The sequence below is a fragment of the Plectropomus leopardus genome, chromosome 7 (assembly GCF_026936395.1).
Source record: "Plectropomus leopardus strain MGB_pleo_1.0 chromosome 7, ASM2693639v1, whole genome shotgun sequence".
Classification (NCBI taxonomy): Eukaryota; Metazoa; Chordata; class Actinopteri; order Perciformes; family Serranidae; genus Plectropomus; species Plectropomus leopardus.
This window is the reverse complement of record NC_142182.1, coordinates 613,635-632,351: the sequence shown is the minus strand read 5'-3', so window position 1 is coordinate 632,351 and position 18,717 is coordinate 613,635. Positions and strand designations below refer to the sequence as shown.

The window sequence follows — 18,717 nt, the reverse complement described above, 5'->3', positions numbered from 1 at the left end:
TCACATCATATCATATCATATCATATCATATCATATCATATCATATCATATCATATCATATCATATCATATCATATCATATCATATCATATCATATCATATCCAAAATACAGGTAAATGTTGTAAGTACACAACTCCGCCGGAGGAGGACACACATGACACACATCGCTGAGTCTAGTCCGCCCGAATAGAAGCCACAGAAGAAGAAATCTCCCGCCCCATCCGCTGTAGTTTTAAACGCTGGCGGGACGCTCCGCCGCTTCAGTGTGTCGGTCCAGCTGCTGCAGAAACGTCTCCTGAGTCCACAGGTCGCTGCTAACATGGTGAGGACTAAAGCCGACAGCGTCCCCGCAACATACCGAAAAGGTACAGTAACATTTTACGGATATTTGTTCGGAGTTTAGCATAAAAAAGCGAAAGTTTATTAAAGTTAGACAGTTTTGTCTCGTAGTCTGGCGGGCTGTGAGCGGACAAAGCGGGTAGAGTAACATCACTGTTTCCCGCCGTTATTTGCTTAACATAAACGGTATCAGATGATTTAATAACCTGAATATGAAGGCGTCAGTTTAATATGTCCATGAAAACGGGTTAAACTGTGGAGCATTTTTCCAAACAGCAGCTCCCGCCAACACGGAGGCTCGGAGTTGCTCTTCATCAGCCGAGCGGAACATTTTTAACGTTTTAATGTCGCGACGCATCCAAGAACCGCGCGTTTGTCCCGGTACTCCGATCCTCCCGCTGTGATGACATTTACTCCATCTTTTCCACAACTTTGTGTTTCGCTTTCTGCAAACTGGCGCCAGTTTTTAGCGCCGCGAAGCGGCTTAGTGCGGACGTCACACCAAACCCCTTTAAAAAGTTGCGTAATTTATTGCATTCTTGTTTCTCGTCGACGGAGCATTAATGTGAGGACATAAAGGTCAGCGTCTCTCTGGTCCCCTCTGTCCTCAGGTTAATTCAGCACACGAGTCACCCGTCCATCGATAATCTCAATCAATAAAACCGGAATAAACTTGATTCCGCTGTTACTGTGTGTAAAACTCGTTTCATAAATCAATTTATTACTACGATGTCTGCAGAAACACCGCAGCTTCTTTAAGGGCCCCAGCAGGAGCTGGGCTCTGGGGACATTTGGGGGCCTGGCCCCTGCATGGGAAAATATTGCCAACACTAGAGGCTAGTTTGTTGGCTGTTTTACTACATTATTATTGTATTGAATTATTTACATTTTTGTAATTTAAAAAAAAAAACGTTTTTCCATTAAAAAAAGTCATTAATTTTCTGTGATTTTTAAGACTTTTTCTTGATGGGTTTCCTTTTTTAAAAAGGTGATTTTTTTTAACTGAAAAAATGTCTTCCAAACTTGACGTATCACAATTAAATAAACATATTGGAATTCATTGCAGTTTATACATACATACATGCATTCATTCATACATACATACGTACATACATACATACATACATACATACATACATACATGCATACATACATACATACATGCATACGTACATACATACATACGTACATACATACATGCATACATACATACATACATACATACGTACATACATGCATACATACATATATATGGAGGTTTATATTTAATTGTTAATGATTAAGGATTTAACCCATTCATCCTCTTTGTGTTTCCAGCTGTTGCAGCAGCTGCTCCCAGGAAGTCTTTGGGCTCCAGTTCAGCCAACTCGTCCTCGTCCAGCAGCCTGTCGTCCACGCCGGGTCAGAACCTGCAGCCGTCTGTCTCTCTCTCTGACTCACACACACACACACACACACACACACACACACACACACACACACACACACACACACACACACACTCGGATGATGTGATGTGATGTGATGTGATGTGATGTGATGTGATGTGATGGAGTCAATACTGACATTAGGATTTCTTTATTTCTTTACAGCGAAGAATAAATATGCAGGCGGGAACCCGGTGTGTCCTCGTCCCACACCGACCTGGCAGAAAGGCATCGGAGACTTCTTTGGCGGGCCCCCGAGGAAGCCAGAGAAGGAGAACCAGAGGCCCCAGGAGGTGGAGGACGGCGAGGAGGCCGGAGGCAGCGGGACGTCAAAGGCCAGCAGGAAGTAAGTTGATCCGCAGCAGCGGTTTCTCTTAAAATCATATACGGGGACTCCCAAAGTCACAAACATTTTTCCTCGTGCGGTTTGGGAAAAGATTTTGTCCCACACGATGTGTTCTACAGCGAGAAAAATTCTGACAAATGTGTTGATTTGTCTGATCAACTGCCAAAAGCACAAGACTTTAAATTACTGAGAAAACTGTAGTTTCCTTTTAACATTTGAGAGTTTTTACCTAAAAAAGAAACAAACAAAAGATTAAAAATCCAAATATTTCACAGTCATCCGTAACCCTGTAAAACCTGCAGCGACGTCGCTTTTCTTGTGCTGCTCAGACGTCTTTCACAAGTTTTTAACCTTTTAAACTTTGGGCAAATTGTGATTTCTTCAAAAGGTGAAAAGGCAACGAGCAACTTTGTCAGAAACGTTTCACAAAAGAAAGAATAGATTCAGAAAATGATTTATTAAAAATCAAGGGGAAACATTTTCAAAGGGTGAAACTACATGGCGTTAAAAAGCAGGTATTTAAAATCATGTTACAGAATTTCAATGAGTGTTCTGCGTAACGTGCTCATTTTAATTTCTTTCTTGTTTCGCGGCGTGCAGGTCCAGACCGCTGCCTGCTGAGAGCGAAGACGACGACGAATGAAGACGAAGAATGAATTTTGGTTTTAATTTTTGTGTCTGTTCAGTTTTCTGCCTCCAGATTTCCTTCCTGGTATTTTAAATGTACATCTGTATATAATTTTTGCTGAATTCAATTTGTATAGTTCATTAAACTTTTTTAAAAAATGTTTTCAATCTGCAGTTTTGTCTCGTGTGGTTTTCTGAAATATTTTTGCTTTGGCTTTAATCAAAAAATACACGTCTGCAATAATTCTTCGTTTGTCAAAAGTCAAATAATTTATCTTCTGAGGACGAGTTCTCAAACTCCATGTTTAATTTTTCCATCCCCTAAAATCAAGATGTTCACTTGAACGTGATGAGCAGTTTTCCAACAGTCACAGAAATCATCACATTTTTAAATTACGCTTTCCAGGCCTTGAAAGGTAAAGGAACTACAAAAAACCTCATTGAATGTTTTGGGAAAATCCTGGAAATGTGTCGTGTGTAATTTAAAATAATTTGTATCAACGTGTGAAAACATTTTTTCATTTTCTCTGAGTTCTGTTGTGTAGTTGTGTATTTATTTATTTAATATATATATATTTATTTTTAAATACCCAATGTAAATTTATCTTTTTTTTTGATATTTAAAAAAATATTTTTTAAAAATCTGGACTTTTTATTTCTTAATTAAATTTAAGTTCCTTTGACGGTTTTGCATTTTTTCATGCATAAGTTTTGTTGGGTTTTTTTGTCTTGAAAATTTTCCAAAATATTTTAAGCCAAAAGAAGAGAAAAAAATTGCCTAAATTATTGTTCTTGTAAAGAAAACGTTTACAATTACATACCAAAGAATAGAAATGCCAATGGTTTCAAAGTTTTAAGACAGGAAAAAAAGTAGAAATGTTTCATAGAAAACATGTTTTCTTCAAAAATCAGCAGTAAAATGAATAAAAATGATTCTTTTTTTTTTTTTTAAGTTGTTTGCCATTCCCCTAAGACAAACAAACAGCAGTCCCTCGCCGCCCCTCCCATCTCATAAATAACGAACAGTCCCTAAATACTTCCACCACTGTGTTGTTAGCTCAGGCTCCGCCCTTCCGGGATGTCCCGGTCCGCTGCAGAAACAGACCTCCGGTAGATCAGTTTATGGATTTTAAGCTTCAGTAATCAATAATCTTCACCGACGCAGTTTCTCAAACTCTCCGGGACTCAGAGTCTTCATGAAACTCCACAAAAAGCGGCTCACCATCTTAACCACCCAGTTTTACTGTTTTTATTCGTTAGGTCCCCGCCCCGTCGGGAGGTCCAAAGGTTAAAATCAAACCTACGTAGCCTGCGTGAACTCGCGCGCTCAAAGCTACGCTAACCGAGCTAACAAACGGTAACAAAACACGGACACCGGGTTAATTTAACCGGTTTAACGGCTCTGAGCGGTTTATCAGAAGGTGTTTCATCGTCCGCAGGAGGTTAACCTGTTCAGGGTTCGTTAGTTTGACTTTTCTCCGCTGTCCTGTTCGGCTAACTCCGCCCTGCTGCCCGTGTTTATGATCCGTCTGTGTCGGTAACCGTTAAACAGCCTCCGCGTGAAGCTGCGGCGTCCGTTATGAGCTGTGAGCCGGTTTAAAGACGGAAGAATCAGCCGGGATGACCGACAGCGGCGGCTTCAGGTGGACGGTGGTGGTTCTGACCTGCCAACACACAGACAGCGTCTACTCCTTCCAGAGAGGTGAGGAGCATCTGTGTTACATACGATCTTTGAGCTGTAGTTCTTTACAGTCACTCTGATCCGCTCCTTCCAGAGAGGTGAGGAGCATCTGTGTTACATACGATCTTTGAGCTGTAGTTCTTTACAGTCACTCTGATCCGCTCCTTCCAGAGAGATGAGGAGCATCTGTGTTATACACGATCTTTGCGCTGTAGTCTCCTGAAGGTGGCGCTGATGGACAGAAATGATTATTATTTTGTATTTAAAAAATGTCCCGTTTTAACTTTAAGAAACCAGAGTGAACTTATGTTTTAGATGTAATGAATATTTGAGATGATTTTTTCTCACGTTATTAAATAATCATTATAACATTTTTAAACAGACTGTATATTAAGATGTTTGTATATGCAATATAATGTGTTTGTAACGTGTGTATCTTTACACACAATATATGCTATTTTTGGCAGCTTTTTCTTTACATTTTTTGGTGATTGTGTGTGTGTGTGTGTGTGTGTCAGAGTTGGAGTTGCGGCAGCAGCGTGGCACTATCTCTCAGGATGTGTTGCTGTTGACGGTGAGGGACCGCCAGGAGCCGCTGGGCAGCGGGGGGGCCACGCTGAACGCACTGCTGGTCGCTGCTGAACACCTGAGCAACAGAGCTGGACACACCGTAATTCACACACACCCACACACACACACACACACAGAGCGTGAGTTCACACACACACACACACACACACAGAGCGTGAGTTCACACACACACACACACGGAGCGTGAGTTCACACACACACACACACCGCTCACGCGCGCCGCTCATCACACAAAGTGATTTGATGATCGATTCATCGGCTGATTGTTGGGTGATTTGGGTAAATGTCAGGTCGTAGTCAAACACAACCTCAAAATGATTAAAAGCTAAATAGAAACAAAACACCCAAAACTCAAAATTTTAAAAAATATATTTTTAAAAAACACTAAAAAAAACCTTTAAATTATAAAAAATATATAGAAAAGCAAAAAATCAGAGGAGTTACCATTGAATTTTCAGCTCATTGATTACTGATAACTAATGAATCGTTTCAGTGTGGAATTTATTCATTTATGTATTTTATTTATTTTATTTATAACGAAATGTCTTTTTTGAAAAAACTTTTTTTATGTTTTGTTGCTAAAATCTGAATCTGTGAAGTAACTAAAACTGTCAGAAAAATGCAGTGAAGTAAAAGTACAAGATTTCCCTCTGAGATGTGGTGCAGTGAAAGTAGAAAGAAAATACTCAGGTGAAGTACAAGTACTTCATACTCAAACATAAATACAGTACTTGAGTTAATGTATTTAGTTACTTTTTCCTGTGCTCCTGTTGGTCAGGTGGTGACGGCGGACGTCCTGGATGAAGCTCACGTCCTCATCCTGCACACGGTGAGTCCAGCAGCAGCCTCCTCTGGTGTCCTCGTCTCGTTTTGTCCTCCTGAGTCCGGCAGCTGTGTCTCATGTCCCTCTGCAGGGTCGGGACTTCCCCTGGAGCTCGTGCAGCCGAGCGTTCTGCTGGCTCCCCGCCGAGCGTCCCGAGCAGAGCGTCCAGGCTCCGCTCTGCTGCCTGGACGCTCTGCTGGACTGTCTCACCGCCCGCGTCTGTCCCGGCTCTCCGCCCGGCGTCTGGGTCTGCAGCACCGACGCGATCCTCCGCATCCCACCGGACTTCGGTCAGTGAGTCACAGCTGAGGTGACCGTGAGGTCACCGTACCCTCTGTCCTGATTGGCTGTTTGAAACCTGAAAAAATGTTCCCAAAATCAGCAAGAATGAGTGAAAAGTACAAAGAAATTACCCGAAATTCTTTAAAAAAAAAGATTTAAATGAATTTTAAAAAAGAAAAGAAAATTACCTGGAAGAAGTGCTTAAAATGACAGTAATTATTTTAATTTTGAGAATTACAGATATATTTCCCCGGAGTCCACCCCCCAGCTTTTTAAAAATATTTTTCTAAATTTACTACTTTCTTGTAATTTGTGGATAATTTCTTACCAATTTGCTCAGTGCCCTTTCCCCCCTTTTTTTGTTTTTCCTTTTTTTTTGTTTCTTTTTTTTAAACTGCATTAAATTTGATTGATTTTCTTCAAAAACTATCTCTATTTCTATCTCTATCTATCTCCAAGATTAATACTAATCTTTTACAGTGTATTTAACCCTTTAGTGACTGTTTGTCTCATTTTAGTCTCTTTTCTTCTTCCTGTTGTGATAACTGTGTGTGTGTTGATGCATGTGTCCTAAATGTAGTCCAGATTGTGTATTTGAGTGTAATCAGTGAGTTTCCATGTATGGAGGAAATACATGCTATTTCCACTAGGTGACCTGTCACAGTCAATGTAGCTGCTGATCACTGACATATCCCAGACTGTCAGCAGCTACACTCACACACTGACATATCCCAGACTGTCAGCAGCTACACTCACACACTGACATATCCCAGACTGTCAGCAGCTACACTCACACACTGACATATCCCAGACTGTCAGCAGCTACACTCACACACTGACATATCCCAGACTGTCAGCAGCTACACTCACACACTGACATATCCCAGACTGTCAGCAGCTACACTCACACACTGACATATCCCAGACTGTCAGCAGCTACACTCACACACTGACAGATCCCAGACTGTCAGCAGCTACACTCACACACTGAGGAGAAGACTCAACATCATTCATATTTAATCTAAAAACATGGTGACATCATGACAAAAACCTGGCATTTAAAGGGTTAAAATTCTGTAAATTAATGAATATTTGATATTTGTGATTAGGACTGATGTTGGTTAAAAAATAAACTCAGTGAAAGTAGAAAAAACATGTATGTGTAATATATTTTGTGCATATATTATTATTATTATTATTATTAACAAATGTCAGCTGGTGCTCACATCTGTGTGTGTGTGTGTGTGTGTGTGTGTGTGTGTGTGTGTGCGCGTGTAGTTTTGTCCTGGGAGGGTTTCTCTGGTGTTCGTGTTTTGGCGTTGCCCGGTGACGTTTCCTACGCAGCCCATCACGGCGTCTACCTGTCAGACCAGCAGGTGCTCACTTTGTTTAAGCTCACGACCTCTCTTCCTGTGTTCACTGACAGCCTCTGCTGTGTGGTTTCCACTGAGTGAGTCCAGACTGAAGGTGCGTTTGTTTCGTCTGCCAGGGTCGGGTCAGAGACATCGTGTACAGAGGAGCAGAGGAGCAGATTCAGCAGGCCGTGATGCCTGATGGGAAAGTGCCGCTGGTGAGTCCTCCTCCACCGTTACGGAGACTAACTCTGCGCACTGTTGAACTTTCAGAATAAACACATTTACTGAAACGTTTTCGGTAACTAGACTTTCATTTGTCCGGTTTGGAGGGCGTGTTTACTTAAAAAATACCAAATATTTTTTAAAAATGCAAAAGATTTTAGAGAGAAAAAAAAATTACCAAATTTTTCATAAATAACCAAAAAAAAACCCATTTTTGTAGAGAACAAAATTTTGCCAAAATATTTTAGTCTTTTTGTCTGTGTGTGTGTGTGTGTGTGTGTGTGTGTGTGTGTGTGTGCGCGCGCGCGTGCATATGTCTGTTTGTGTGTGTGTGCGTGCAGGTGTCAGGTCCGGTCTTCTTCAGCAGGTGTGTATCAGAGAAGCTGCTGCAGACTCACGTGTCTCCTCCTCTGGACGGCTGCACCTACCTGGGCCTGGACTCTGGAGCTCCGCCCCTGCAGGTAGCGCTCCGTCAGGATCGCTGAACGTTTAAACGCGTCTTCTCTCTTGTTCTTTTTGGGGTTTTTTTCTCTCCTCGTGATTGGACGGTTTAGTGAACTTCCTGTCGGACATCTGATGTGAGACGGCGGTCTGGGTTGTCCTCAGGTGTCTCTGTTCCTGGACGTGTTGAAGTGTCTCTGCTCAGATGTGACTCGGGAGCGGTTTGTGAACGAGGAGCGAGCCGGCTGCAGTTCAGCCGTCGGACCGCAGGGGGCGGCGGTGAGGAGCGGCCGCGCCGAGCTGTGGAGGAACCTGAGGGGGGCGCCGCTCCGTCTGGGTGAGAGTCGACCAATCAAACGTCCAAAAAACAAGCAGCGACGAAAGCCGCCCGCTGAAGCTGAACATACCCTGAAAGTTTGGGAAAAGTTCTGAAATTTAATTTTACAAACTTGTAGAAACTCACGACGTGTTCAAGGACCGTCAGAAATTTGAAAATCCAACGATAATTTCTGTTCAGTTTCTGGCTGATAAATGGTGTCATTTTGGAGATTTTTTATTTTTGTGGGTTTGGAGGACATGTTTTCTTATTTTTTTTTTTTTTAAAAATGGCAAACATTTTTAAAGTAAAATAAATCCCAAAAAAAAGAAATCTTAAAAGAAAACATTTTAAAATTTTGTTTCACAAACCTGTTACAACACATGATGTGTTCACTGACCGATGGAAATGTGAAAATCCAACAATAAGTTAAGTTTTTACAGTTTCAGTATGTAATTTTGGTTTGGAAAGCATGTTTTCTTTAAAAGTCACTCACAGTTTCAAAAGAAAAAAAAGGTAAAATGATTTAGAAAAACAAACAAACAAACAAACAGACCAACCCTCAGAGACCTTTAATCACACATGAGGTGTTCAAGAACCATGGGAAATTTGAAAATCCAACGATAATTTTTGTTTTTTGCAGTTTCTGGTTGCAATTAAATGGCGTCATTTTTAAAGAAAATATGCCTCCCAAACCTGAGGGCCCGTGGGTTTGGAAGGCAAACCCTTAGAAATCACAAACATTTTTAAAGAAAAAAAAACATTGCCAACATTTTTTTCTTTAAAAAACACCAAAAGTTCGTATTAAAAAAAATGTTAAAGAAAAAAACACCAGCAACATTTTTTCTTGAAAAATCATCCAAAAAATTTAAAGAAAAAGAAAACCCAAAACATTTTTATTTAAAATCACCTAAAATATTAAAAGATTTTAAAGAACAAAAAAGCCAAAATTTTTTCTTTAAAAATTGTCAAAACGTTTTACGAAAAAGAAATCCCCAAAATGTTTAAAGAAAAAACATTCTTAAAATATTCGGTTCGAATCCTGTTCTGAATTCATGAATTAAAATTCATACATCACATTTAAGGACTTTTACTTTAGGTACTTTATTTTGCTGCGAAATCTTTTATACTTTTTCCTTCATCAAAAGTAAGAATACAGTATTTTTACTGTAGTATTTGTACAGTGTAGTTTTACTACAGTAAAGTCTGTTTGTTTCATACTGGACTCTGATTGGTTCCTAACTGTGATGTCATAAGTCTGTCCACTCGTCTCTGCTCTCGCTCTGACAGTTTATGTCCCCGGCGGTTGCTATGACTACCTGACTCTGTCCGGGAAGCAACACGTGGAGCGACTGAGCCGTGATTGGTCGGAGAGAAACACTCTTTCTCACATCCAGGTGTGACACTTCCTGTTCCTCAGCGCCCGCCGCCACATTAAAACGTCCCTGTCTGTCCTCACCCGGCTTCCTGTTTCCTGTTTCAGAGAGAGCGCCAGGTGGACGACGGAGGCCGGGTCATCAACAGCGTCCTGGAGGGGGACGTTGCCATGGCGACCGGAGCAGTGGTGCAACACTGCCACCTGCAGGTCAGGAGAGAGCGCCGCCGTTCAATGCCTGAACACTCCATTCCACTCTTGTGGTGACCTTTGACCTCTCCATCAGGGCCCTCTGGAGGTCCCGTCCGGTTGTTTACTGTCAGGTCTTGAGTTGATGACATCACAGTGTATCAGACAGCTGCAGCTGGCCAATGACATCATCATCCAGGAACATCGAATAGAGGTGGGCGAGCTGAAGCTGAAAGTGTTCACGGTGACGGGCGCGCACGACAACCTCGAGGTACAAAAACAATTCACTCTCGACCTTTCATACACATCTAACACACACATTTTATACACATCTAACACACACATTTTATACACATCTAACACACACATTTTATACACATCTAACACACACATTTTATACACATCTAACACACACATTTTATACACATCTAACACACACATTTTATACACATCTAACACACACACACATTTTATACACATCTAACACACACACACATTTTATACACATCTAACACACACACACATTTTATACACATCTAATACACATAAGAAGATTTGGTCCGGATCCGGACCGCGGTCCGCCAGTTGGTGATGCCTGGCTCACAGGTACATGTGATGAATCAGTGGAATGGGCGCTATTAAAAGCAACCACATGTCTGCGCGCCGCAGTGGGCAGTTGGCTGTTTCAGACACTTTGGTCGGACCATCAGCTGTTTGATCAGCTATGATGAAATGCTGTGGCTGTCAAACACTCAGCTGTTCGACAGTCAAAGTCCTTCACTGCGTTTGGTTCTCCACAGCGCTATTCTTATTATCATTGGCTGTTCGTGTTGTCTGTCAGAACACGGATGAAATGAGTTCTATCGACATTCTATCGACTACGTCTCATATTTCAATCAAGGAAAAGTTATATCACGATTGATATCGTTATCGTTTTATCGCCCAGCCCTACATCTGACACACACATACACATTTTTATAGACAGCTGAGACATGAAGATCTGACATGACTCCTCCTCCCTCTGCTCCTGCTCCTGCTCCTCCTCCTCCTGCTCCTGCTCCTCCTCCTGCTCCTGCTCTTCCTCCTCCTCAGGTCTCCTCTGATGACAGTGGCGCCTCCTTCCTGAACCACCACTGGAGTCTCTTCTTCAGCAGAACAGGAATACAGTCAGATTTATGTTTCTGCTTATTAAGATAAAGATTTTATTTATTTATTTTCAGCACAAATTAACGAGCGTTACCTGGTCAGATGTTTTTACAATAAAATACAGGGAGAACAAAAAGCCTAAAATGATAACTTAAATAATTATTTCTCCTCTTCCCTCCTCCTCCTCCTCCTCCTCTTCCTCCTCCTCCTCCTCCTCTCCTCTCAGGCCAGAGGAGTTGTGGGTGAGAGGAGAACAGCGCTCCCTCCTTGAGGCCCGTCTCTTCCCGGTCCTCCACCCCAGAGGAGGCGCTGTGGGTCTGGAGGGAGGAGTCTGCTGGCTGCTGGGAGGCGCCGGCTGTCTGAAGAGGTGGCGGGAGGCGTGGAGGCTCTCTCTGAAGGAGGTGATGTCGCTCACCTGTCAGGAGGCGGAGCTGCAGTGGAGGGAGGAGCTGCTGTACCTGTCGGGGAGGAGGCGAGTGTCGGACGCTCTGAGGAGTCGCTCAGACGTCTGCCTGCTGCCGAGCTTCAGGGCCGCCGTGCTGGGAGGCCAGCAGGGGGCGCTGCTGGAGACGCTGGACACCAGTGAGTCACCACGGCAACCATACGAACAACAAGACACTCCAGTTAACCCTTTGAAACCAAAACACAGGAAGAAGGCAAAGAGCAACAAGAGGAGAAACGAGCCCAAAATTAACAAAAAATTAGTGAAAAATGAAGAAAAAGAAAACAAACAACACTGAGACCGTAACTTTATTTATTCACCGTCTGTTTCAGTCGCGGCAGGAAGCAGGACGCAGGGGGCGGGGCCAGATTTGGGCGTTGCCGCTCGCTGCCTCTCCTGCATCGCCGACGTGTTGGTGTGCATGGCGGGGGGGAGGGGAGGCCTGAGGAGCGGGCCGGCTGCCAATGAGGCCTGGAGCTCCGCCTACTTCCTGTTGGAGGAGGGTAACCTGAGCGACGGGGTCCACGCCCTGGCCGAGCAGCGAGCTCATTGGCTGAGCAGGTGAGTGTGGCTCACCTGGTTTTCTGTCGCCGTTTGATGCTGGATGATGAGTGTGTCTGATGTGTGGCGCCCCCTTCAGGCCAGATCTGCTGGTGCGGGCGGCGCGGCACTACGAGGGCGCCGGACAGGTGCTCCTCCGACAGGCCGTGATGTCATCACAGACGTTCATCGCCATTGGCCAGGGTGAGGTCCCGCCCCTTGAGGAGTGGCAGGAAGTGGAGTGTCCGGCCAGACTGGACCTGGCAGGTGAGTCGCAAAATACGACGATGACCCAAAAATCAACAAGAAATGAGTCAAAAGAAGAAGAAAACTCCCTGAAAACTAGAACAACAGAAGAGAAAAGAGAAGAAAACATGGACGTTAAAGAGAAAAAATGAAATGGCTTTAAAAAAATGCTTAAAATATAATTAAATTTTTATTATTATTATTATTATTATTACATTATTATTATTAAATAATTTACAAAGTAAGAAAAAGTCACTTTTTTCAGATATTTCAGAGAAGTTTTGAATTTCCTCTTTGACAAATCTGTGTGATGGACGGTGTGATGGACGGTGTGATGGACGGTGTGATGGACGGTGTGATGGACGGTTTGATGGACGGTTAAACTCTGAACTCGTCCTCTGGCGACTTTTGGCTGCATCTTCGTGTTTCAGGCGGCTGGAGCGACACGCCGCCCATCGCCTTTGAGCACGGCGGCTCTGTGACCAACATCGCGGTGAAGGTTGACGGAAAGCGTCCCATTGGTGCCCGCGCCCGACGCATCAGGGAGCCCCGCCTCCTGCTGGTCGGCTACTCTGGAGGGCGGGACAGTGGGGTTTCCATGGAAACGGTGTGCGACAGCCTGGACGACCTGAGGGACTACTGTCAGCCGCACGCTCCCGGTAAGAGAGCTGACCACAGCGAGCGGCATCACGGGAAGACTTCCTGTGTTCACAAGTGTGTGTGTGTGTGTGTGTGTGTGTGTGTGTGTGTGTGTGTGTGTGTGTGTGTGTGTATTACAGGAGCCTTGCTGAAGGCCGTGTGTGTGTGCAGCGGTCTGGTGTCTCTCTCCTCCCAGCATGCTCTGGGGGATCAGCTGATGCAGCTGTGGGGAGGAGGGGTGGAGCTCCACAGCTGGTCGCTGCTGCCAACCGGGTCAGGACTGGGTGAGAACCAGACGTCAAACACTGCAGGAAATCCAAAATATCCTTCAAAAAAAACAGCAAAACTATAAAACAGGGGCCAGATGTGGCCCCTGTTTTATAGTTTTCTAAAATGTCCTAAAATCCTGGACAGGCTGAGTGTCCCTGCTGTAATATTTCCTGACTTTATACCTGAAGTTCAGATCTGAGAGTTTTTCTTTTGTGTCGAGACTTGAAGGACGATCAGCTGCAGATCTGATCTGGAAACTGTCCTCAGTCTGAATGTCTCTCAGGTGTCCTCATAAGTGATGATGAGTTCTGGTCCTGCAGGAACCAGCAGTATCCTGGCGGGGGCGCTGCTGGCCGCGGTCTACAGGTGCACCGGCCGGACCTACGACGCGGACTCTCTGATCCACGCTGTGCTCTACCTGGAGCAGGTCCTCACCACAGGTACGTCCTCACCACAGAGGCCGCCCGCCTCACTCTGATTGGCTGAACGTCTGTCTCCGCTGCAGGTGGTGGCTGGCAGGACCAGGTTGGAGGGCTAGTGGGCGGAGTCAAGGTGGGTCGCTCCAGAGCGTCTCTGCCACTGCGGGTGGAGGTAGAGCGTCTCCGTCCTCCAGAGGACTTCCTGGTGTCTCTGGAGCAGCATCTCCTGCTGGTGTACACTGGAAAGACTCGCCTGGCTCGCAACCTGCTGCAGGTTAGTCCGTCCATCTGTCTGTCTATCTGTCCAACTGTCTGTCTGTCCAACTGTCCGTCTGTCCACCTGTCTGTCTGTCCGTCTGTCTGTCCGTCTGTCTGTCCATCTGTCTGTCTGTCTGTCTGTCTGTCTGTCCATCTGTCTGTCCATCTGTCTGTCCATCTGTCTGTCTGTCTGTCTGTCCATCTGTCTGTCCATCTGTCTGTCCATCTGTCTGTCTGTCTGTCTGTCTGTCTGTCTGTCTGTCTGTCCATCTGTCTGTCTGTCTGTCTGTCTGTCTGTCTGTCCATCTGTCTGTCCATCTGTCTGTCTGTCTGTCTGTCTGTCTGTCTGTCTGTCCATCTGTCTGTCCATCTGTCTGTCCATCTGTCTGTCCGTCTGTCCATCTGTCTGTCCATCTGTCTGTCTGTCTGTCTGTCCATCTGTCTGTCCATCTGTCTGTCTCTGTCTGTCTGTCCATCTGTCTGTCCATCTGTCTGTCTGTCTGTCTGTCTGTCTGTCTGTCCATCTGTCTGTCTGTCTGTCTGTCTGTCTGTCTGTCTGTCCATCTGTCTGTCTGTCCATCTGTCCATCTGTCTGTCCATCTGTCTGTCTGTCTGTCTGTCCATCTGTCTGTCCATCTGTCTGTCCATCTGTCTGTCTGTCTGTCCATCTGTCTGTCCATCTGTCTGTCCATCTGTCTGTCCACCTGTCTGTCTGTCTGTCTGTCTGTCTGTCCATCTGTCTGTCCATCTGTCTGTCTGTCTGTCTGTCTGTCTGTCTGTCTGTCTGTCTGTCCATCTGTCTGTCTGTCCATCTGTCTGTCTGTCTGTCCATCTGTCTGTCCATCTGTCTGTCTGTCTGTCTGTCCATCTGTCTGTCTGTCTGTCCATCTGTCTGTCCATCTGTCTGTCTGTCTATCTGTCTGTCTGTCTGTCTGTCTGTCTGTCTGTCCATCTGTCTGTCTGTCTGTCTGTCCATCTGTCTGTCCATCTGTCTGTCTGTCCATCTGTCTGTCTGTCTGTCCATCTGTCTGTCTGTCCATCTGTCTGTCTGTCTGTCCATCTGTCTGTCCATCTGTCTGTCCGTCTGTCTGTCCATCTGTCTGTCTGTCTGTCTGTCCATCTGTCTGTCCATCTGTCTGTCTGTCTGTCTGTCCATCTGTCTGTCCATCTGTCTGTCCATTCGGCATTTCAACAAAGTTCCGTGGAGATTTTTATATTTGAAACTCTAAATGTTGACGGACAGAGTTTTATTTTTATTGTAAATGCGTGTTGGTTCCAAATATCGGTCTCATGAAGTACTAATAATCGGTATCGGCCCTGAAGTACCGGTCGAGCCGTAGTCCGAGGCCCTGGAGCCAGCAAATTTAAATGTGTGTGTTTGTGTGTGTGTGTCCCACGTGTGCTCAAGGACGGTCAGAAATGTAAAAATCCGACAATCATTTCTGTTTTTACAGTTTCTGGCGTCATTTGGCACTTTTATTTTGGCGGGCACACAGCTTTGGAAGGCATGTTTGCTTTAAAAATGATCAAATCTTAGATTATCAAAATTCTTGAGGGGACAAAAAAAATTGCCCTCAACTTGTAAAAATCACCAAAACTTTAAAGGAAAAACACAAAAAATTCTAAAGTTTCCTTTAAAAACTTCATGCTAAGCCCTCAGTGTCCTCCAGTCCCAGACACGGTCCTGATACGGAGTCACAATGTCCAACTGCTGATCAGAATGAAGCTCGCTGAAGTGTAGTTTAAAGGAGGAAGTTTAACCCTTTAATGATCGTTTCAAAGGAAGAAAACGTAAATGCTCGTTTAGATTTAGGGTGCCTGCTGTGAAACTGGTTTGGGCTCATTTCTTCTTATTCATCTTCGTGTGGATATTTTGGGACTCCGCCTGTTGCGGCTGTCTTTGTACCAGCAGCAGGTCTGGACTGATGCTGGTGGTTTTGTGTGCAGGATGTGGTCCGGAGCTGGTACAGCCGTTTGCCCGCCATGGTCCACAACGCCCAGCAGCTGCTCGCCAACTCTGAGGACTGCGCCAGAGCCTGCGCAGACGGTGAGACACCGCAGCCGCAGCTTCGTCTTGTCTTGTCTCATCTAGTCCCCTCCCATCTCGTCTCCTCTTGTCCTGTCTCGTCTCATCTTGTCTCGACTCGACTCATCTTGTCTTGTCTTAGCTTGTGTTGTCCCATCTCATATTCTCTTGTCGTCTCGTGTCTTGTCTCGTCTTATCTTCTCTTGTCTTGTCCTATCTTGTGTTGTGTTGTCTTGTATTATATTATGTTATGTAGTATTATATTATGTTATGTAGTATTATATTATATTATGTAGTATTATATTATGTTATGTAGTATTATATTATATTATGTAGTATTATATTATGTTATGTAGTATTATATTATGTTATGTAGTATTATATTATGTTATGTAGTATATTATGTTATGTAGTATTATATTATATTATGTAGTATTATATTATATTATGTAGTATTATATTATGTTATGTAGTATTATATTATATTATGTAGTATTATATTATGTTATGTAGTATTATATTATGTTATGTAGTATTATATTATATTATGTAGTATTATATTATGTTATGTAGTATTATATTATATTATGTAGTATTATATTATGTTATGTAGTATTATATTATGTTATGTAGTATATTATGTTATGTAGTATTATATTATATTATGTAGTATTATATTATATTATGTAGTATTATATTATGTTATGTAGTATTATATTATATTATGTAGTATTATATTATGTTATGTAGTATTATATTATGTTATGTAGTATTATATTATATTATGTAGTATTATATTATGTTATGTAGTATTATATTATATTATGTAGTATTATATTATGTTATGTAGTATTATATTATATTATGCAGTATGATATTATAATATGTAGTATTATATTATATTATGTAGTATTATATTATGTTATGTAGTATTATATTATATTATGCTGTATGATATTATATTATGTGGTATTATATTATGTTATGTAGTATGATATTATATTATGTAGTATTATATTATATTATGTAGTATTATATTATGTTATGTAGTATTATATTATATTGTGCAGTATGATATGATATTATGTGGTATTATATTATGTTATGTAGTATTATATTATATTGTGCAGTATGATATGATATTATGTGGTATTATATTATGTTATGTAGTATTATATTATGTTATGTAGTATGATATTATATTATGTAGTATTATATTATATTATGTAGTATTATATTATGTTATGTAGTATTATATTATATTATGTAGTATAATATTATGTTATGTAGTATTATATTATGTTATGTTGTGTAGTATTATACTATATTATGTAGTATTGTATTATATCATATTGTTTCGTTGTACTTGATCAAACGTGTGTGTCCTCAGGCTCTCTGTGCAGACTGGGTGTGTGTCTGGAGCGCTCGTGGCGGCAGAAGAAGCTGATGGCCCCGGGCTGCGAGCCGGCCTCGGTGAGGGCCATGATGGACGCCCTGGGGCCCCTGGTCCTGGGTCAGAGCCTGGCCGGGGCCGGAGGGGGGGGGTTCCTCTACCTGCTGACCCGGGAGCCCCGACAGCAGCAGGCGGTGCTGCAGGTCCTCCACAACACGCCGGTCAGTGATCCACATACACACACACACACACACACACTCTCACACACACACACTCACATACACACACTCACACACACACTCACACACACACACACACACGCACACACACACACACACACACACACACACACACACACACACACACTCACACAGTGTTTAACATGATGAAAACATTCACACAACAGACTGTTGTTTGTTTTAGGGTTTGGGAGACTTCAGTGTTCACTCAGTGCAGCTGGACATGGACGGGATCAAAGTCCTCCAGACATCCTGAGGACACACACAAGCGCACACACACACACACACACCCACACACACACACGCACGCACACACGCACGCACACACGCAGTGTTATCATGACCTGAACAACTTTGACTGCACATCTGTGAGTATTTACTAAAACTATGAACCCTCAGTAGTAATAATATATTCTAATGATAATTTTAAAAATCTGATCACATTAATGCAGAGTTCATTCTCGTTCATTAGAAACACTGCAGTTCTTAGACGGACGGTTCGGCCCATTTTAAGGAAAATGTGTTAGAAATGATGAATTGTGGTTCATTATGTTTGATGTATTTGAAGGATGCAGATAAGCTGATTTTTTTGATGATGAATATGAGTGATTGATCAGTGTTGATTTTTGTGATGTTCATTCAGACACTTTAATAAATAATAATAATTATAATAAAAAATGATGAAGTATTCAAGTTCAGCCTGTGAGGAACATTTTAAAACCACCAGTGAGCACCGATCAATAACATTGTAATCGATAATTGATCCTTGATGACTTTGAAGTTCACATGTATAGAGAATGCCATTTCAGTCAGTATGAAATACATAAATGAATAAATATGGAAACTTTTGGGGGTTTCTCTAAAAATCACCAAAACATTTTAAAGGAAACCACCAGTTTTAAAGAAAAAATAAATCATTTTTTACAGCAAGAAAAAAAAATTCTTAAAGACAAAAGGGCCAAGAGGTTGTTTTTTAGTGCCTACATTTAAAAAGAAATTGAAGGAAAAAAATCACAAAAAGCTTTTGAAACTCGCTTAAAAAAAATTACAAGAAAAAAACATAGCGCCCAAAATTTTAAAAGAAA

The 18,717-nt window shown here is 42.6% G+C and overlaps 2 protein-coding genes across 3 annotated transcripts; both read left to right on the top strand.

Annotated features, from left to right (window-relative positions):
- The first annotated feature begins 205 nt into the window (after window positions 1-205).
- On the top strand, window positions 206-2,913 carry pclaf (PCNA clamp associated factor). Its single transcript, XM_042514341.2, has 4 exons — window positions 206-365; window positions 1,657-1,740; window positions 1,932-2,112; window positions 2,713-2,913. The coding sequence occupies exons 1-4, from the start codon at window positions 320-322 to the stop codon at window positions 2,753-2,755; spliced, it is 354 nt and encodes a 117-aa protein (XP_042370275.1). The 5' UTR covers window positions 206-319; the 3' UTR covers window positions 2,756-2,913.
- Window positions 2,914-3,847: 934 nt separating this feature from the next.
- On the top strand, window positions 3,848-18,476 carry fcsk (fucose kinase). 2 transcript variants are annotated; one of them, XM_088079511.1, is made up of 22 exons: window positions 3,848-4,441; window positions 4,939-5,090; window positions 5,790-5,840; window positions 5,926-6,124; window positions 7,395-7,492; window positions 7,606-7,686; window positions 8,035-8,154; window positions 8,300-8,471; window positions 9,741-9,847; window positions 9,934-10,035; window positions 10,112-10,285; window positions 11,107-11,180; window positions 11,387-11,742; window positions 11,935-12,163; window positions 12,243-12,409; window positions 12,820-13,047; window positions 13,168-13,311; window positions 13,618-13,737; window positions 13,803-13,990; window positions 15,922-16,021; window positions 17,391-17,614; window positions 17,817-18,476. In XM_088079511.1, exons 1-22 carry the CDS (start codon window positions 4,360-4,362, stop codon window positions 17,886-17,888), a joined length of 3,240 nt encoding a protein of 1,079 aa, XP_087935637.1. In that variant the 5' UTR covers window positions 3,848-4,359; the 3' UTR covers window positions 17,889-18,476. The 2 variants fall into 2 exon arrangements, with proteins under 2 accessions (XP_087935637.1, XP_087935638.1); XM_088079512.1 differs by lacking the exons at window positions 3,848-4,441; window positions 4,939-5,090; window positions 5,790-5,840; window positions 7,395-7,492 and having other exon boundaries at window positions 5,986-6,124; window positions 7,543-7,686.
- Window positions 18,477-18,717: the final 241 nt, after the last annotated feature.